Here is a 21,981-nt window from a genome sequence, read left to right as displayed (position 1 = left end):
ATTGAAGTCAACTTCCTGTGAAGAAGGATTGATGGTCAACAAATTAGCCATCAGATCTACCTCAATTTTATTTTAGATATGGTTAGTTTAGCAGTAAACTATCATTTAGTAAAGAAAAATTGATATATCTAACCTTTAAAGTTTGGGTATTCTAAAGGAGTTCAAAAAAGTTTTAAAATGGCCATGACCATTGAGCCCTCGTAATTGTCAGCTTGCTTATTTTGTATATTCACATGCATCAGAGTGGGGGTATCACTGAACAGCAGTGGCTCACAGATATCTTCCTCTTCATATATTTGGGATGAAATGAGTACAAATTAACTATATGTTTTGTTCTTATAATCTGTGCGCTTTTCATTCTTATTGTTCATGAAAACATCCATGAATGAGTTTAGCTTGTGCAGAAGTATTATTTTGTATGCATTTGCAGGGATCACTTGTTGATGATGAATCCCTGATTGAAGTGTTGTCAGTAACAAAAGTAACTGCAGCGGAGGTCAGTGAAAAGTTAAGTGTTGCAGCTGAGACAGAAATCAAAATCAATGAAGCTCGTGAGGAATTTAGACCAGGTATTCCAATCATTGATGTTAACAGAGCTGAAGGATTTTTGTATCAAATTTTATATATTTGATTTGCATTAAGCATATCATCTGTATACAATCATATTCATTGACTTTCTGATGATACCATTCTCTCTTGTAGTTGCAACACGAGGCAGCATCCTTTACTTTCTAATTTGTGACTTGAGTATGGTAAACAGAATGTACCAAACTTCTCTGAAGCAGTTTTTGGGACTGTTTGATTTATCAATGACAAGGCAGGTAGATAAACTGTCACGAGTTACTGGTTTTGTAGCAGATGCCCTTTGTTGGCCATATTGCAGTGATTGTTGATCTGTCTTCTTCAAACTAATAATTATGCATGCATTCTGTTTTACTTACATTTGGGCTAATTTTCAGGTAGCAATGTTGCATGATGCATTTTGCTCTTTTGATAATTATTATTTCCTACTAAGAACACTAGCATGTATTTTTGATGTTCATGTATCCCTTTCGCATCCATCAGGTCGGAGAAAAGTCCAGTGCCTGCTAAAAGAATTGGCAACATCATTGAGTATCTAACTTTCGAAGTATTCAGATACACTTGCAGAGGTCTGTACGAGTCGCACAAGTTTCTGTTCACATTGCTCATGACCTTGAAAATTGATATGCAACAAGGAAAGGTGAAACCAGAAGAATTTCAGACATTTATCAAAGGCAAGTTTGTAGGTTTTTTTACCTTCCTCTGTATTGCAGAGAAAATCTAATCTAACAATTATTCATTGAAATTCAAGTAAATATCATCTTGTTACCTATAACAATGTGTTTACAGACAGTATCTTAAAAACCTTTAGTGTACAAGTCTATAAAATGGTTCTGTATGCAGGATAGCCAAAATTCCCCATTAACTTTAAGGTTCAAAGGTCTCCAGGTTTTTAGCTCACCTGAACCGAAGGTTCAAGTGAGCTTTTCTGATCACCCGTTGTCCGTCGTCCGTCCGTCCGTCCGTCCGTCTGTCTGTCTGTCTGTCCGTCCGTCTGTAAACTTTTCACATTTTCAACTTCTTCTCAAAAACCACTGGGCCAAATTTAACCAAATTTGGTACAAAGCATCCTTATGGAAAGGGGATTATAAATTGTTAAAATAAAGGGCACAGCCCTTTTCAAAAGGGAGATAATTGCGAAACAGTGAGTATAGGGTGCATGTCTTTAAAAATCTTCTTCTCAAGAACCACTGCACCAGAAATGCCAATATTTACACAAAAGCTTGTATATATAGTGAAGATTCTAAATTGTAAAAATCGTGACCCTCGGACCAAAACTGGGGCCCCAGGCGGGGTTCAAAGTTTAACATAGAAATACATAGGAAAATGTTTAAAAAATCTTCTTCTCAAGAACCACTGCACCAGAAATGCCAATATTTACACAAAAGCTTGTATGTATAATGAAGATTCTAAATTGTAAAAATCGTGACCCTCGGACCAAAACTGGGGCCCCAGGCGGGGTTCAAAGTTTAACATAGAACTACATATGAAAAATGTTTAAAAATTTTCTTCTCAAGAACCACTTCTCCAAAAATGCCAATACATACACAAAAGGTTGTATATATAGTGAAGATTGAAAAAATCGTGACCCCCGAACAAAAGTGGGGCCCCAGGAGGGGTTTAGATTTTAACATATATAGGAAAATGTTTTAAAATCTTCTCAAGAACCATCGTGCAACTGTTTGGGATATTACTATGCATACATGTACATCCTTAAATAATGTAGATTCAAAAAATTGTAACTCCCGGACAATTGATGGGCAGCAAGAGGGGTTCAAAATTTAAACATTTTAAAAAACAAAGGAAAAGTTTAAAAATTTTCTTCTCAAGAACTACAATGTTTTAGTTAGTGGAATATCTATGCATGCATCCTTCGCTTATGTAGATTCATAATTCGTAAAATCGTGACCCCCGGACCAATAATGGGGCCCCAAGATGGGGTCAAAGTTTATTATAGAAATATAAAGGTAACAGGTTAAAAAATCTTCTTCTCAAGAACTACAATGCTTCAATTTGTGAGATTACTATCATGCGTACAACCTTGGATAATGAAGGTTCGACAGTTTTAAATTAGTGACCCCTGGACTAATACTAGGGACCCAAGATGGGTTTAAAGTTAAATGTAGAAGTACCGGTATATTTGGAAAATGTTTAAAAATCTTCTTTTCGAGAACTACAATGCATCAATTTGTCAGATAACTACGTAAGCACCCTCAGATAGTGTAGATTCGAAATTATAAAAGCCGTGACCTCAATCTAATACTGGGGCCCCAAGAGGTGTTCAAAGTTTAGCGTAGAAATATAGAGGGAAAATGTTGAAAAATCTTTTTCTAGGGAACTATAATGCTTCAGCTTGTGAGATAACTATGCAATCATCCTTAAATAATGTAGATTCCAAATAATTAGAACTTTAGCACTGGACTAATACTGTGGCCCCAAAAGGGGTTCAAAGTTTTACATAGAAAGATATATTGAAAATGTTTTTAAAAAGTTCTTCTCGAGAACTATAATGCTACAGTTTGTGAGATTACTATGCAAGGATCCTCAAATTGTGTAAACTCTAATGTAGTGGAACCAAGAGTTAACTTTCTTAATGTTCTGTACAGTCTGAGAGTTATTCCTCTTGAAGTGGAACTCTTCTACGTTCAGTTTTTCAGGTTGTGTACGTGCGGTCCCACCGCAGTGCTACACATTTTCATTCCTATGTTACTATTTATGTTGTTCAAGCCAACCATAAACCTCGGACCATTACTGGGTCCCCAGAAAGGGGTTCAATGTTTAAAATAGAAAAAGCATATGCTACGAAATGTAATGTTACAAGGAACTGCTGTTCAGGTGAGCGATGTGGCCCATGGGCCTCTTGTTTATTTTAGACACTGTTAGATGATATTTTATCAACATTCGCTAGCATCAGACTGAATATGCAAGTTAGCAATGAAAAGTGAATAACTCATATAACCTTTCAGCATTAAAGCTGATTCCTTTCCTTTTTATACCCTCTGCAAACAAAGTTTGGACAGGTGTATAGGATTCACCTTGTCCATTTGTCTTTCTGCACATCCATCTGTCTGTCTATGCTATTGTGTCCTACAATAAGGGAAACTTTTTGTGCAAGATCTACTGTACTTACTTGTCAAAATATTTTGAATTTTATACTGTAGTGCCGATTTGATCATAGTTACGGCTTTTGTTGCTCAGATGAGCAATGTGGCCCATGGGCCTCTTGTTTCAATTTGTTTTTTAACCATGAATTATGTTAATTCTCTGCTATTAACAGGTGGAGCAGCACTTGACTTGAATGCCGTCATGCAAAAACCTTCAAGGTGGATATCGGATATGACATGGTTAAACTTGGTTCAGCTTAGTGGACTGTCGCAGTTTTCAGAAATTCTTAATCAGGTTTTACAAGACTTTATAAGAAATTTTTAAAGCCTTAAATTCATTAAAAACAAGTGTATAATACCATATTATTATCAAAAATGCATATCAGAGGGTATTGACTCTTTAATTACGATCCATAATTGATTTTTATTATATATATACCTGCAATACCAATAGTAGTACACTATACCAACTTCTGACCATCTTTATTAATGAATCATGGTTTGACTGTTAAAGGTATCTCGAAATGAAAAAGCTTGGAAAAATTGGTATGATACAGATGCCCCTGAAGAGGAGCATATCCCAGATGGTTATCATACCTCACTTGATGCTTACCGCAGGCTTTTGCTGATTAGGTACCATTAAAATTATTATTGTTTCGTGATGTTTAATATGATAGTACATATGAATTTAAAAATAAACAGTCTGTCTGTCTGATGATCACTATTAAATACATTACTTGTTGTAAAGGGGAATGTTCTGCTTGACAGTGCTCTTACATAGAACTTTGTTTCTAGATCTTGGTGTCCAGACAGAGCTATACCACAAGCCAGAAAGTACATTGCTGACTCTATGGGCCCAAGATATGCAGAGTCAGTCATTCTTAACTTGACCCAGACTTGGGAAGAAAGTGATACCAGAACACCTCTTATATGTCTCCTCTCAATGGGATCGGACCCAACCAATCAAATTGAGTCTTTGTCAAAGAAATGCCATTTAGGTATACACATATCTGAAACATTACTTAATGAAAAGTTAGTATATACATTAGCAAGATTTACCTGATACTACCTACCAGTATCACATACATAACAGTTAAAATTATTGTACATTAAATCTGATTTTTTCACAAAGATTTCAGAGCTATATCAATGGGCCAAGGACAAGAGGTCCATGCTAGAAAGTTAATATCTCAGTTCATGCACACTGTAAGATAACACGGCCTAATTGTTTTTGTTCTTTGTTTACATCTTGGTTACTTTGAATTGGTTGTTTATTCATATCTGTTGACATTGCTGTAAATTACTGTACTCAAGCATGCGTTTTGAGTGAATACTCCAAATTTGTTTTTCTCAACATGTAAAACTATCTGTAATTCAATATCTGCAAGGTGTAGGCAATTGGTATGCCCTATTAGAAGATCATGTGTTCTTTGCTAATGTTTGTTGGTTGTTAGACCATATGTGTTAAAATATAAATGGTGCCAATTATTCTAGTTTCTTACAAATAATATTATTTTCATCAAATATCATTGGTCATGAAAAGCACATATGACTTGATGTGCATTTTTGATTTAGGGAATATTAGTTACTTAAAAAGTGGAAGAGTCATTAAATATTGAAGTGAAGGAGATATTACTTTTAGAATGAACTACATTTATTGTTATGAAACCCTGAGATTAAAAAAAAAAAGGACTTTCATGAATCAGAATTTGAGTTGACACTGTTTGTAGGGTGGCTGGGCACTGTTACAGAATTGTCATTTGGGTCTGGATTACATGAATGAACTGCTGGATACCATAACTGATACTCCTCAGATTCATGAGGCTTTCCGAGTTTGGATTACAACAGAGGAACATGCAGGATTTCCAATTAGTCTTTTGCAGGCAAGTATTGTTTCGCTGATAAATGTGATTGCATCATTTATTTCATATGGCTGATTGCCTCTGATCTAATTATTTTACTTATGTTGACTAAAGTTAACCCTAATTTGCCATTAGTAACCAGCCACCTGTTAACTTTGTAAGGTGGCCAATGTTTGTTCAACATGTGCCTATCTCATGTCGGACTTCAGTTTTATTTGAGCAATGATCATGCCCTTCTTCAAAGAAGGGAGGGCATATTGCTTTGCTGTCGGTAAGTCAGTCAGTCCTTCATCAGTTACCGTTCATTTTCTTTGCAGAAGTTGCACTTACTGAAATGAAATTTTGTATACAGATTTATCATATATCTAGATTAGGTTTAATTCTAAGTACGATCGAACAATTTTGACAAAGTTATGCCCCATTGGACTTCGAAAAATTACAGTTATTTACAGTTTCCTTCATTTTCACCGCAGTGGTTGCACCTACTGACATGAAATTTGGCATAAAGATTTATCATATAAATATCTAGGTCAGGTTTGATTTTAAAAACAATCAAGCAATTTTTGACAGAGTTCCAGTTCCAATTAATTGCAGTTTCCGTTCATTTTCTTCGCAAAGGTCTCAAAGGGAGGGGAGCAGAAGTGTTTCACAAACATGTCGTGTTATGATTGGATTTAAAACTTCACTTTTTGTACCCTATCCGGTTAAACACTATTGCTTTACACAGAACTGTTAAAAACAGATCGATCATTCGTACGACTTGGTAATAAAGAAGACATTATTTAACAATAATCAAAGAATTGGAGTTATTATATCAATCAAGTCATTATACCCTCCGCAAAATAAATTTTTTTGGGGGGGGGGGGGGGGGCGGTATATAGGTATCGCCTTGTCCGTTGGTCCGTCCGTCTGTCTGCAAAATTTGTGTCCGTTCCATAAACATTGAAACATTGGAAGTTCTTACTTCATGCAAAGATTGCTTATGACCTGAGATTTTAAAAGCTTTGAATACATTTTTATCATATGTACATCAATTACTTTTTAAAAATCTCGATTGCAAAGAACTATATATGATATGAGTTGAATTTGGCCCCCATGATTTGCATTTTTAAGTGTTACAGGTACAATAAAATGTTAGAAGAGTTGATGTAAAATATATTTTTCACCTATTTATTTGATTTATTTGCACTCACTGGCAGTATATGATGTCAGAAGTGATGCTACATGTATTTCTAAAATTCAATCAAAATTAGTCAAAAATTGACATTTTTCTTATATTTTTATGAATGGGAAATATAAGCTGGGTCATTTGAGATATTCACCGTCTTGATGATGTCTAATTAACTTTTATGTACTTTTTCAATTATGTAGACTTCTATCAAATTCACAAATGAACCACCCCAAGGAATTAAAGCAGGATTAAAGAGGACATATGCAGGCATCACCCAGGATTTCCTTGATGTCAGCAACATGGTTCAGTGGAGACCAATGCTTTTTGGTGTATCTTTCCTTCACACTGTTGTACAGGTAAATCAAAATATGCCATTTTTAGTCTAAGAGAAAATTAATTTAACTTTTGATGTTTGTTACTGCAACATTACCAGAGAAATACAATTCAACAAATCAATTAGAATTTCACATTATATTACATGTATTTGTACTTTAAATTTAAGAAGAAGAAATTGAGTGTATAATTATTGTTAACATGTACATCATAAAGTCTCTTGTATACCCACTTTTCCTATAGACAGTCTAATAAAATGACTATTGCCTATGTGTCAATATGGTCAATAGTCTGCAATCAATTCTCATGTAAACCATTTCCAACACCTTTGTTGTCTGTATAATTGACCTTGTTAGTCTCACTATCATAAAGGAAATACTGCAGAGGAAATGTGGAAATTCTAAATTGTTAGTATAGAAAAGATCGTTCTTGTTCTTGGATGGTTTGAAATGTTTGAAATATATAAGACTTGGCTCCATGTTTAATTACACCATTGTTATTTCAAAAAAAAAAATTCTCAATTGACCTTGGAGTTTATCCCTGCAACCTAAGGAAAACTCAAACTTTATTTTTTAATGAATAAATTAATTAATTTTTAAGTATATTTTAGTCAATAGAGGAAACTTGTGGGCATGTTTAATGTTCCTGATTTGAAAATAATTCTTATTGCAAGGACGGGGATACATGTTCTGCATATGCCCAGGGAGTGTTCTTAATGTTACTTGATTTTATTAAAAGATGCACTTAATATGAAGTGAATGGAAATCTTTAGAACACCAAAAAAATATTTTGTTTCAGGAAAGAAGAAAATTTGGTCCACTTGGATGGAATATTCCATATGAATTCAATTCTTCAGACTGGACTGCTAGTGTGCAGTTTGTGCAGAATCATTTGGATGATTTGGATGTAAAGAGGGTATGTGTATCATGTGTTCAAGATTTTCATTTTATATTTTAAAAAGATTGTTGAAAGCAAGAACTCTTTTTGTCCAAGGGTTTTTAAGGTGGTATGGGACACCTGTCGATATTAATGTGGTTACAATAAATCAAAATACTTTTACTGTTTTAGAAATATCAAATTTCACAATACTTGATGAAAAAATAAGTTAAAAATTGAAAAGCCCCAGTAAAATTTAAATTCACGACTTACAGGTTTTTAGTTAACACTCTAACCAATTGCACCAGGCTGCTAGATATTAATTTAGAGAAAAGAAATTTTTTTTATAATTATACTTGAGGTTATTGTTTATTTCAATTGGAAATACGTCACAGTATGGAGGTGTCCCATACCACCTTAACACACATCATGAGATTCAAAGAGATAATGTTTGTACTCTGAACTGAAACAATGTAATCAAGCATTGAATTTTTCATCTATCCAGGGAATTTCTTGGACAACAGTTCGATACATGCTCGGTGAAGTGCAGTATGGAGGTAGAGTCACTGATGATTATGACAAACGACTGCTTAATACTTTTGCAAGGGTAAGAATTTGCAATATTACCTGAATTATAAGGTACCATTTGGTATCTTTTGTCAACTCTGGTGTATAGATGTTCGGTTCACATATTGAGGTCACTTAAGTCATTCAGATGCTCATCAGTGTTTGTCAGTCATTGTAGATTTTAGACATTCTAACTTGTTAAATTCTCTGAAACACTGTTGCCATTTTCAACTGTATATTTTGATGTAATGGCATATGTATGGGAAGAAAAAATTTGTAAAATTCATTATTCTAAACCCTTCCCAATCCTCCAAGGAGTTGTGTTTTGAGTGAAATCTTAACTATTTCTAAAGATTGTCTTATAGATATACTTCTTGGCATTTAGCAAACTAAGCACTTGTTTTGATGAACAAGGAAGCCCTTTCCAAAATTTGGGAAAATGGTGGGTTCTGATGTAATACAGAACAGAATAGTGAACATGCATTAAAGCTTTACTTCTGAGCATCAACCAGGCAAAATGAACTTTTGGGTTTTTTTGTGAAGTTTTGATATAAGCATATCAAATAACTATCACAGATCTATATCGTACATGTATATATATCTGGAGTCAACTAAATGTATTAAGATCTGTATTAGGGATGGGACGATCCACCGATGCAGCGGTGCATCGCGGTATTTATTTTGATGATATTTGGATCGATGCATATACCATTAATACAACGATACCTTACCGAACTTTTTTTATATTTCAAAAATATCCGAGCTTCATATATCGGCTATTTTTAGTCCGCGCGCCTAATATGAAAGTACAAAGATGGCTGAAAACCTCGTAAAGTTGTCAAAACTGTTAGGAAGCTAAATATGGAGTGTGGAAAACTTTTGGAGTACTTGTTTATAAAAAACTAGTGTACACGAGACTAAAGTAATTTGTAAATTGTGCAACGCTCATTATGAATATAACAAAATAACTTTGGACATGCGATAATACATCGGCAGGTTGAATAAATTTTAAACTTTTATTCATGTTTTCATTTAATTGCAATGTATCGTGATATGTATCGTATCGCATCTCATGTATCGTGATATTTACCGAATCGGCTCAGTACAGTATCGTCCCAGCCCTAATCTGTATGTATTCAGACTCTTTTTCCATAATCATACCTTAGATTTAGTTTGATGTCCATGAAAACAATTTTTTTTAGTGAATTGACATTTGTTTATTGTTCAGGTTTGGTTTGGAGATTTCATGTTCCAACCCAGCTTCCAGTTCTATGTTGGATACAAAATACCAAACATGAAACTTCTAACTGATGTGATGACCTTCATTGAGAATTTGCCATTAGTGGATTCCCCAGAAGCATTTGGGCTACATCCCAATGCTGATATCACGTACGTTAATCTATAGATATTAGTTTTTAGTACATGTAGTACCTGGAAGAGTGACTAGCAGTACAAGTATTTAATTTTCAATGAATACAAATGAGAACTCATTATAATCAAAACTTGTTTCTATAAAGTCAACTCCATCATTAGTTTCATTGCAACATATAGTGGAATTTTACCGGTAAGTTTAACTGCTCTGAATTCAAACATCAGCAATAATGTATAATTTATAGATTGTTAATTTGAAGGAGATTTTTCAAATTGTCAAACAAGAACTTTCAAGATGTGATTATATAAATATGTGATTCTCATTTATTTTTGTCAATCTTTAGATATCAGACCAATTTATCTAAAGATATCCTAGATACTATAATGAGCATTCAACCCAAGGACAGTGGTGGGGGTGGTGGAGAGACACGAGAGAGTGTAGTGTACAAATTGGCCACAGACATGCTGTCCAAACTCCCAGCTGATTACCTGCCACATGAGGTACACCCAAATTATAAAAAAAAATTAGACATGTTGATGATACAAGATGACTTTATACTAAATTGTGTTTAGAAAGTTACTTGGTAAGTTTATTGTTAAGGATGTTCTTTTGCAAATACCACTAGAAGAGATGAAGCACCTTAATCATGCAGGCTTTTGCATAAAAATTGAATGCTGTTGTGGTGTTAGCTGAAATTTTGTAAAAATTGTGTTTTGTTTTAGGTCAGAGATAGGCTGAAAAAGTATGGCAATCTGCATCCTCTAAATATTTTCCTGAAGCAAGAAATTGACAGAATGCAGCGTGTCATTTCCACTGTACGAATAACTTTGACAGACCTTAAGCTTGCTATTGATGGTACCATTATTATGTCTGAGGTATTATTTCAATTGTCTCTATTTATAAATCTTCAGTAATGTGAGATTTTGATATTTGTGGACAAGTTATTGGTGGTTTAACTTGTATCTGGTTGTCTCCTTGCAGAACCTAAGAGATGCTCTGGACAACATGTTTGATGCCAAAGTTCCCACATTGTGGAGAAAAATATCATGGCAGTCATCAACATTAGGATTTTGGTTCACAGAGCTCTTGGAAAGAAATGATCAATTCTATTCCTGGGTTTTTGTAGGAAGACCAGATTCATTTTGGATGACAGGATTCTTTAACCCACAAGGTTGGAATCAAAATTTTTTTTCTTGAAAGTCAAGGCAATCATTTTAACCTCTGGGAAAAGATGAATGTTTGCAAATCTTTGCAGGAAATTTTTAATATGTTTTATTTTTAATATGTATATCTGAATGGACAATCACATTGTATGTTAATAAACTTTTAAGGAGAGCAAATGACAAAAAATTGAGGGAAAAAACCCCAAAAGATATTCCTTGACTGTACTGCAAAATAACAAAATATATTCCTTGACTATACTGCATTGTTAAATACTTGAAAGGGGGGGGGGGGGGCTAGCATAAAGACAATAAACTGTATTTGATATTTTAAAAAATATTTTCTTTAAGGATTTTTGACTGCAATGAGGCAAGAAGTAACAAGAGCACACAAAGGCTGGGCACTTGATTCAGTCACCTTACACAATGAAGTCATTAAAGCTGTAAAGGAGGACATCTCTGCACCCCCAGCGGTATGTTTATCAAACATATTATTTTGGATTAAAGAAAATTTTTCACCTAATTTCAATTTTTCTAGTTATATCCCTTGTTACCATTGCAATGGATTTTATTTTTTATGTAATTTCTTTTTACCTGAAAGGCATTACGATAAGGGGAAAATATTCATTACAGCCATTTTAAGAAGAAGGGGAGGGGGTCCAATTTATAGTTAAAAATCTTGTAAAATTGAACAGGAAGCAAACATGTTTAAAGAGGCATGAAAAGATGATGTTTTTTATGTTCATAACTGTGTGAAATTGATAAGAAATGCAATATTTGAAATAGTAAGGGTAATATATACCTATAGGTCAAAAGATACTGTTGCTCATAAAAACAAAATGGTCAGTGGGCCTCTTTTGAATGGTTTGGTGGGAGAAATGCATGCAACACATATGAAATCAAAGATATGATATCATAGAGTTATATTAACTAGGTTTTTGGTCTTTTATTGAAACTGAATTTCTTTTAAAGTGTTTCGAAACCCTTTGCTTAATTAAGGTAACTAAAATTCTGATAAAGTGAAGTTTAAGGGACCTGTTAATTTACTTTGCTATATAGTAAAAAGTCTCAAAGCTAATTTGCAAGTTGCTTCGAAAACCTATTGTAAATAAGAAGAGCATGATACATGTACTTGTGAGAATTGATAAATGTATCAGTACAATTTTTAGCTCACCGAGACGAAGTCAAGGAGAGCTTATGCTATACCCTCGGCGTCGGCGTCCGGACCTGGTTAAAGTTTTTGTTGCAGGTCCTGTATCTAAGCTACTACTTGTCCTATCTTCAACAAACTTGCATGGATGATGCATCTGGACCTACTTATGGACTTGAAAGACTTGGATGCTGAATCTGGGTCCTAAATTTCAGATGCTGGAGGAGGTTAAGGTTGTTGGACCAGGTTAAAGTTTTTGTTGCAGGTGCCCTTTGATAGCAGTATCTTAGTTACTGCTGGTCTGTACTTCACCAAACTTGCATGGATGGTGTGCCTTATGATACTGATGCACCAGACAGGCTTGAGTGCTGAATCTGAGCTATAGGTTTCGGATGCTGGAGGAGGTTAAGGTTTTTGGAGCAGGTTAAAGTTTTTGTTGCGGGTGCCCATTGATAGCAATATCTAAGTTACTACTGGTCCTAACTTCACCAAACTTGTATGGATGATGCGTCTTATGATACTGATGCACCTGACAAGCTTGAATGCTGAATCTGAAACTATTAGGTTTCGGATGCTCGAAGAGGTTAAGGTTTTTAGAGCTGGTTAAAGTTTTTGTTGCAAGTGCCCTCTGATGATTAATCTTAGTTACTACTGGTCCTAACTTCACCAAACTTGTATGGATGGTGCGTCTTATGATACTGATGCACCTGACAAGCTTGAATGCTGAATCTGAGCAATAGGTTTCGGATGCTGGAAGAGGTTAAGGTTTTTAGAGCTGGTTAAGTTTTTGTTGCAGGTGCCCTCTGATGATTATATCTTAGTTACTACTGGTCCTAACTTCACCAAACTTGTATGGATGGTGCGTCTTATGATACTGATGCACCTGACAAGCTTGAATGCTGAATCTGAGCAATAGGTTTCGGATGCTGGAGGAGGTTAAGGTTTTAAGAGCTGGTTAGATAAAGTTTTTGAAACAGGTGCCCTCTGATGATGATATCTTAGTTATTACTTGTCCTTACTTCACCAGACTTCCATGGATGGTGTGTCTTATGATACTGATGCACCTGACAGGCTTGAATGCATAGTCTGGTTTCGGATGCTGGATAAAGTTAAGTTTTTAGGAACAGGTCACATGTTTAATAGATGATAGTACTATTTCAAACTTGCATAGTTGATTTAACTGTAATATGAATGAATCGCAGAGGTAGCTTCAGATGCAGAGCTTGATCTCCATTATCAAGGATGCTAAAAAATAAATCTTAGTTATTACTGGTCCTAACTTCACCAAATTTGAATGGATGGAGTGTCTTATGATACAGATGCACCTGACAGGCATGGATGCTGAATCTGAGCCATAGGTTGCGGATGCTGGAGGAAGTTAAGGTTTTAATTGCTAGTGCCCTCTGATGATGATATCTTAGTTATTACTGGTCCAAACTTCACCAAAATTGCATGGATGATGCGTCTTATGATACAAATGCACCTGATGGGCTTGAATGCTGAATCTGAGCCATAGGTTTCGGATGCTGGATGAGGTTTAGTTTTTTGGAACAGGTCACATGTTTTATAGATGATAGCTTGCATAGTTGATTTAACTTTATTATAAATTAAATGCAGAGGTTGCTTCAGAAGCAGAGCTTGATCTCCATTATCAAGGATGCTAAAGAAATCTCCTACCTCACTCAAACCAGCTCGATAGATAGATGTGTTTGTTGATAAATGATATAACATGATTCCTATGATAAAGTATTGTATGATATGAAACAATATTGTTTGATATGATACAATATGATATCATATGTTATATTATAAAAAGTTATACGATACGATATGATATTGTATCAAATTTTTTGATATTTTATGATATGATTATGTATCATGATATTGTTATGTATAGTATTGTATATTATGATACAATATTGTATAAGATTATATTGTATTTTTAATTTATTATTTTATCACATGATACAATTACATAAGATATTGCAAAATATTATATTGTATCCTATGATACAATATTGTATATTCTATAATATTGTATCATACAATATTGTATAATATGATATTGGTTTCAGTAATATAGAATTATATCACATGAAATTGTATTATATGATATTGTTATATTATATAATATTGTATCATACGATATTGTATGATATGATATTGGTTTATATGATATATAATCATATCACATGAAATTGTATTATATGATATTGTAATATATTTTATTGTGTCATATGATGCAATATGTATAATATAATAATGTATTTTATAATATTTTACCATATCACATAATATTGTATCATTTGATAAGATACAATGTTGGAATCAAATTATATTGTATTATATGATATAATATCATATAATGTATCAAATATGTTTCAGTTTCATTCAATACAATATCATTCGATATTATACAATATAATATCATGTTTCAGTGTTATGATGTATTATGTAATATGATATTGTAATATGATACTATATTGTATTATATTTTATGATATTGTATTATGTGATCAAATACAATAAGGTATAACACAATACAATGTCATATCATACGTTATAATATCAAATCTCATTATTGTTTATTACGGTATTTTATTTGTTATATGATATATATTATATTAGAAATATGACATGATGCAATATTTTATTTTATATCATTGTATTGATTAACATATTAACATATGATTATCATAAAAAAATTTATCAGATGATATACGATATTTTGTCAAAACAGAATCCATGAATATCCAAGATCATAAAGTATGATTTTCATATAAAATGATAAAGGTGGTCTTATGAAGGTGATGTCTCATAAGGGTGATGCTCCGTCTCGGTGAGCTTAGTAATCTATGATTACCTATGTTTAATTATTAGGTCCTGTCAAAATTGTTTTTCATAACCTCTACAAAATCACAACCTAAAATCCAGTATCTATATCTTGGAAATTTTAACCAGCAAGGTTTAATTATTAAAATGGTAATTTTTTTTAATGGTTTAAATTTGTCTTAACAAAGATCCTAAAGCGTATTTGCCAAATCCTCCAATTTTCTTTATTGATTCTGTTTGTACTGAATATATTTGTATTACATGTATTATACTTTCATGCTAAATACTGAAATCTGATTGGTTTATACGCAGTTGATAATCCGTTCTTAGTCTATTACCCTGATAGAGTTAGCAACACACTTGGCAATGGGTAACACTGTATAAATAGTGCCTGTTTGGAAGGTAACTGTTGAAATTGACACCCCGAGAAAACCATTGTCAACTGACGCGAAGCGGAGGTTGACAATGGTTTTCGAAGGGGGTTAATTTCAACAGTTACCCTCCCAAACAGGCACTATTTATTTTATCATACTGAATGTCTTAATTTTAAAGAAATTTTACTGCTTTTAATATAGAAATGAAGTGAATTCTACAGCGAACCGTACGCGCATAATTTATGCGCATGTAACAATTCGTTGTGTTACCCGTTGCTAAGTGTGTTGCTAATGCTGAGGGTAATATAACGGGTTACCAACTGCGTCTAAACCAATCAGATTTCAGTATTTAACATGAAAGTATAATAAAATGAATTCTTACATGCGCTTCGCGTCGGTTGACAATGGTTATCTCAGGGTGTCAATTTCAACTGCTACCCACCCAAACAGGCACTATTTTTATACTGACATAGTTTGACACATTATGTTGCTCTGACTGATTAGATATTACTTGTTATGTTATAGGAGGGAGTGTATGTGTATGGGCTGTACTTGGATGGAGCAGGATGGGACAAACGTAACTGCCGTCTGTGTGAACCACCACCCAAAGTTCTATTCACACCTATGCCTGTTGTACACATGTACGCTATCAACTCCACAGCTCCAAAAGATCCCCGTTTATATCAGTGTCCAGTGTACAAAAAGCCCCACCGTACAGATCTGACATACATTACTTTTATTGTGTTAAAGACCAATCTGAGTCCTGATCACTGGATACTGAGAGGAGTTGCTGCTTTGTGTGACATCAAGTAAAGTCAAAGCTCAGACACTGCAGTATAGTGGATGCCTGAGGTCTGAGATAATCATTATAAACTGTTGGAAATTTGTTTGAACTTTATTTATTATAATTTATATCAGATGTCTGAGATAATCATTATAAACTGTTCGAAACTTGTTTGAACTTTATTTATTATAATTTATATCATAATATTTGTCAGTGATTGGTTTAATGCTTAATCCAGTATAAATTGTACCATTTACCATTTGTGTTCTGGTTTTTATTATCAATTAAGTGAATGTACAAATATACAACATGTTGTTGTTTTTAGGGAAGAGATTCAAAGATATGGAGAGGGGAGAATGTTTTGAAGCAAGTAGAAGTTTTTCTTTTGTGAAATTGATTCAAAAGAGAATATTTTAAATTTGTTCATAAGGTAACACATAGAGTGACAACAAATTCAAGGGGTTGGGGGGTTACAGAGAAATCAATTTTTCAAAACCTTTGAAAGAAAGAAATTGATGGCGTTAAGAAAGATATAAAGCAAATGTATAATTTTCTGCAGAAACATGGATTTACAGATCTGAAAGTCAAAATTCTTATACTTAATGCAGACCCCAATCTGGTTTGATCGCCTGAGCTTAAAGCTTACGTGAGCTATGCTGATGACTTGTTGTCTGGAAACATTTTACTCTCTTTTGACTTTTCCAGGACCGCTAAACTGATTTTAACCAAACTTGTCACAAAGCATCCCAAGGTAAAAGGAATTCAAGTTTTTTTAAATAAAGGGTTACGTCCTCTTTTTAGGGGAGATAATAAAGAATTAATTGTTGTAAATTTGCTAAAATTGTTTTAAAGTCGTTTCTAAATCTAATTGTCCAAAAAGAAAAACCTGTAACTTGTGTAGATGCATCCTTAGGTAGTGAAGATACAAGTTTACAAGATCAAATCGTGATATCCGAGGCTTTTGGTTGAGTCACCATCTGGGGTCGAATTTTTTTAAGGAATATATAGAGATAATTTTTTTGAAAATCTTCTCAAAACCCATATGGTCAGAAAAGCTAAAGATAAATTTTGTGAAAGCATCCTCAGATATTGTAGATTTGAGTTTGTCAAAATTATGATCATTTGGGGAGGGGGGGTAGCTTTGGACCAAATTGGGGGGGGGGGGGGGGGGTGTTATGTAATTTTGCAATTTTTCAGTTTTTAACGAACATTGTTTAAGACCAAAGGTATTAATATTCATCAAATAATAAGCTAAATGAGCTGCGAGGATATCTTGGGACAGGTTTTTATAGTACACAAAGTTTACACAATCTTGTCATACCACAACTCTGAAATATTTCATATTTATGCCAGAAATGAGCAAAAAATAGGGGAAGAGATTTTAATTGTACATAAAATCGAAGCGAAAAAGGACCATATTTTTTGTTGGATTGATATGAAAGCATTAGCAGAATAGTTATATAATTTATGTAAAATTCATGTTTGGCGATCAGACACCGATAACATGGGATAAAACTAGTATTTGATAGGAATTTTTAGTTTTTCTGATATTGTAACACTAGAGATGTATGAACCTGCCATATTGTTGTATTTAAATTATCAGTTTTACCGGTATATGTATACATACTTAAAGTGTTTGTTGTTCTAAGAATGTGCAATAATATAAGAATAAATTTCGAAGTCAGAGGTTTAAGTCTAAGCAAAGTGCTCTAAAATGCTTTACATGTTAATTTCCTTTATTTAAGCGGGGCTTTTGAGATGGCCACCCTCTCAATCATGTCCAGTAAAAGATAATTCATGTAATCTATTGAATGATATGGAAATGCATGGGGATTAAATAATTATTTTGGATATTATTTCTGTAATTTATGCGTGCAATTATACACATATGCATATATGTGTGCATACCTTGTAATTTTTGTTATAGTGTATACTGTGTATAGTGTACATGTTTAGGAATATGAAAAAATAGTATCGTCATAGTTTTGCTATTGAATTAATCAAAATGGCAATACTTCATCAAAAGATACTAAATTAAAGAAACTGTACTTTGAATCTAGTTCATCTAAATCTATGATCCGTATTATGCATACGAGATTGTAGGAGACTCCATAAACAAGAATGGAAACCAATCGCAACTTCTCGGGCCTTTCCTGCAGGCTCGTATTACATATGCGTCCATGACAACCCCCCTTTTTATAAAACTTGATATAAATGCAACACATTTTACGATCTGTTGAGATGTAAGCTAGACTTCAATAAAGTAAATGGTATACCTTAAAATATAACACAGAAGCGACTTAAAAGGCTGTCTAGCCGATACTTATTTTAATGAGGTAATGAGTTCAGCAACTCCATTTTGTATAAAATTCTAATATCCGGTAATTGTAATACATTCGAGGTGTTTTTCCGAGCCTACCGGGAAAGGCCCGAGAAGTTGCGATTGGAATGGAAATATATCTATATATATATTCTAATATATGTAAAGGATATAAGCCAAAAACTGTCCATTCTGTGAGAGAAAGAACTGTGATCGAGGCCCGGAGGGCCGAGATCGGTTCTTTTTCTCACAGAATGGACAGTTTTAGGCTTATATTCGACTTAAAACATTCTCCTCTTTTGTTTTAAGAATGGACTTCAACAGGTACACCAGTAGACAATGAAAATAGAGCTATTTATAACCACCCCTAACAAAAACGCAGACCTGAGTAGAATTCTGTTTCTATTGTCTTCTTGGTGACTTTTTAGGTATAACTTGAAATGCATGATTTTTCATTCATTCACACAACTTGTGTTTTAGTATCGAGATGTCTTCCTCTGATGGAGAAAGCATTTTCTAAAAATAACTCGGTCAAAATGCAAGGATGATTATGAAAATCATCCAAACACGGATGGTGTTCTAAGTGACATTTTAGATATGGAGGCTGGGCCAGATTTTGATTTAATTCAGAACTGTGTCTTTTCTGATATCTCTGATGAAGATATGATTAACGCCAGTCAAGAGGTAGGGAGCAATAATAGGTTTTTAAAACCTCTGAATCAGCAGGATTTGGATGACTTAATACGGAGTGGTTTATCTAAGAAAACGGAGGCAAAGTCAAATCTGGATTTTCCTGATTCCACACATGTATACATGTATACAACTGCATTTGGATTATTTTCCACTCATGTACCAGTGCATTTGAATTATTTTACAGAGTTGTGTCAATTCATTTGGATTATTATATTTCAAAGCATGCTTAATTAAATTTCATTTTGTTCTCAGATGTATGGCTTTGCATGGTATTTGTTTTATTACAAGTCCCCTGTATCTGTCCAATAAGTTTACAATTACTATCCATTATTTTTTACTGGGCAGATTTCACTGTCCATTCTTTAAAATAATGGACAGTTTTTTAAACTTATTGGACACTTACAGGTAACTTTTTGGATTTGTTTTCAAATCTTCAAGTACTTTATGCTATATAATAGTTTAAAATAACAAAGGATTGCATAACGAAAATGTTTTAAATATGAAATAGAACTATTTTAAATTTCAGTTAACCAAGGTATGAAAAATATACACAATTACACCCACTTATGTCATAAAAGTACCGACATTCCTATGTTTTACTGATAAACTTAGACATTTACTGACAATGTACCGACTGTACTGATTAACTTAAAAAAAGTACTGACAAACTTAGACAGTCTTGATAAACATAGAGACATACTGACACTTTTTACTGACGGTACTGAAAAAACTTAGAGTAGTACTGACAAGCACTGATAAGTACTGATACCATTATATTGTTGTTACTCCCGCTAGAGCTTAAAGGTGTGAAATTGTATATACTAACGTATTTTTAATTATAATATAGAATTCAATGATTCTTAAACTTATAAATAACATTTTTCTTGAATGAAAATCTCATTTTTATAAGTGAAGGAGAAATTGAGCCTTGTATTTTGAAAAAAAGAATTTGGCGGAATTTGTAATATTTATGTTGTTAGCTTGAGTTTTGATTATTATTTTGAAACGAAAAGTCAGTAAAAAAAATTGACACTCTTGAGCTAAACATCAATAAACTTGATTACCCATAACAGCACCTACCGGTAGATATTAGCATTCAATCTACACATATTACCCATTTGCGGATTTATAGGGGGTCGGGGATTTGGTCCCCTCCCTTGCACTCTCCATGGAAAAATCTAATTTCTTTAATTTGCATAAATATGGCTCAGACCACCCCCACCCCCGGAAATGTTAACAACATTCCTACTCTTTTGAAATGATTTTGAGTCCGCGCATTTTACAAACTAAATCAATGCGCTGTGTTTCCTTTTACATGTGATAGCGGTAAGCTTGAAGTGCTTTTACAGAAGCCAAACGTGTTTATCAGAAAATAACAGTTATTTGTTTTTGTGAATTAATATAATTCTGGAAATGAACCCTATCCATTTACATTGAAGCTTGAGTAGACAAGATTTTTATCCAAACCTGCACACGTATGTGTGAAACAACGAGACAAAAAATGTGATAAATTACTTTCTACTGACATTACTGGTTCTGAAAAACCCAGTCCTTATTAAAATCCCGTCTTTCCCAGTTATCCACTCTGCTTTCCCTGTCATCCCTTGTGCACCCCTGTCAGCCCATGTAAATCGCAATCGATGGCTATTGGTTTTCCCCCCTGATAAATCAAGAGAGAGAGAGAGAGAGAGTTGATTTTTACGCGAAATTAATTTACTATTAATTAATTTAATTTATTTAAAACTACTAGTATTAGTAACTTTTATTTCAAAACCAATGCAATCTCTCTCTCTCTCTCTCTCTCTCTCTCTCTCTCTCTCTCTCTCTCTCTCTCTCTCTCTCTCTATCTCTCTCTCAACTCCCACATGTATAGAACACACTAGTACTACATTTATATGTAGTGTATGTTCTTACCAGGGCCGCGGATATAATGATAAAGAATCGGCATTGAAATTAGGATAGCATGTTACTTTATTAGGAAATATGGTAAACTAAAAGTAAATTTATACAAAATCAAATGCAAATTGAATTAAAACATTGAGATATTTAACGTTTAAATATTGGATATAAAAAACGTGACCTTCTTATTTGTATAACACAATTTTATGTGTAACAAAAAAGCCCCATATTACACATTTTTAAAATTATGACAATTTTTCTAATCATATTATTTGTTAACAGTAAACAAATTAAATATAATGGACCGAGTTAATACTTCAAAATTGATATTAGTCTATATAAACTTAACACTGTACATAGGAAGCTTAATTAATTAATGGTGAAAATGACAAAAAAGAAAAAAAGTTCAGGTAAAATTTTATTAACGAGGCCGGGTCTAATTTTTTCTGCCCTAGATTTTTGAATGAAATTGTTTCCATGAATTTCTACTGATATAATTATTATTTTAAGATAAAAAAATAAAACATTTACCACACCATTTGTTTAAGGGGTCATCTCAAAGTTTATTAATTTTTAACATAGGACCCTATGGGATTTTGCTTGAAATGTATCAATTTTGCAAACTTCTGCCCTAGGGATTTCTTTTTCTATTCTACATATTAAAGTTATTGCTAACAGGCATCAAATGGTCAAATAAAAAAAACCTTTTACCTCCTGGTTTGTTCCAGGGGTCTTATCAAAGTTGTTTTTTGTATGCCCAATTTTCCAGCTTGTCAGATAATGGCTATTTTTTATTTGACAAAGACGAAAATGGTGATCTTTATAATATTATTAAAACATTCAGTCATATTTTAGTTTTAAATAAATATATAACATCACACATTAAAGGTCATTAAAATAAA

General features: G+C 33.4%; 1 protein-coding gene across 3 annotated transcripts in view; it reads left to right on the top strand.

Annotated features, from left to right (window-relative positions):
* The window catches only part of LOC128155461 (dynein axonemal heavy chain 8-like), a 160,603-nt gene extending 144,179 nt beyond the window's left edge, over positions 1 to 16,424 (top strand). For 2 of the 3 annotated variants that reach the window (XM_052817170.1, XM_052817169.1), the window contains exons 74-90: positions 431 to 569; positions 703 to 817; positions 1,066 to 1,256; positions 3,860 to 3,981; positions 4,201 to 4,319; positions 4,482 to 4,684; positions 4,819 to 4,892; positions 5,417 to 5,569; positions 6,920 to 7,075; positions 7,851 to 7,967; positions 8,434 to 8,535; positions 9,724 to 9,884; positions 10,211 to 10,367; positions 10,590 to 10,742; positions 10,849 to 11,038; positions 11,379 to 11,500; positions 15,909 to 16,424. In XM_052817170.1, the coding sequence (XP_052673130.1) occupies positions 431 to 569; positions 703 to 817; positions 1,066 to 1,256; positions 3,860 to 3,981; positions 4,201 to 4,319; positions 4,482 to 4,684; positions 4,819 to 4,892; positions 5,417 to 5,569; positions 6,920 to 7,075; positions 7,851 to 7,967; positions 8,434 to 8,535; positions 9,724 to 9,884; positions 10,211 to 10,367; positions 10,590 to 10,742; positions 10,849 to 11,038; positions 11,379 to 11,500; positions 15,909 to 16,196 (2,562 nt within the window). In that variant the 3' untranslated portion in view covers positions 16,197 to 16,424. Of the gene's footprint in view, positions 1 to 430; positions 570 to 702; positions 818 to 1,065; positions 1,257 to 3,859; positions 3,982 to 4,200; positions 4,320 to 4,481; positions 4,685 to 4,818; positions 4,893 to 5,416; positions 5,570 to 6,919; positions 7,076 to 7,850; positions 7,968 to 8,433; positions 8,536 to 9,723; positions 9,885 to 10,210; positions 10,368 to 10,589; positions 10,743 to 10,848; positions 11,039 to 11,378; positions 11,501 to 15,908 lie in introns of those variants that run through there. The other variant, XR_008239603.1, reaches the window with a different exon arrangement.
* Positions 16,425 to 21,981: the final 5,557 nt, after the last annotated feature.

The sequence above is a fragment of the Crassostrea angulata genome, chromosome 7, assembly GCF_025612915.1.
Source record: "Crassostrea angulata isolate pt1a10 chromosome 7, ASM2561291v2, whole genome shotgun sequence".
Classification (NCBI taxonomy): Eukaryota; Metazoa; Mollusca; class Bivalvia; order Ostreida; family Ostreidae; genus Magallana; species Magallana angulata.
Note: the sequence above shows the minus strand (reverse complement) of the source record. Positions and strands in the feature narration are given on the sequence as shown.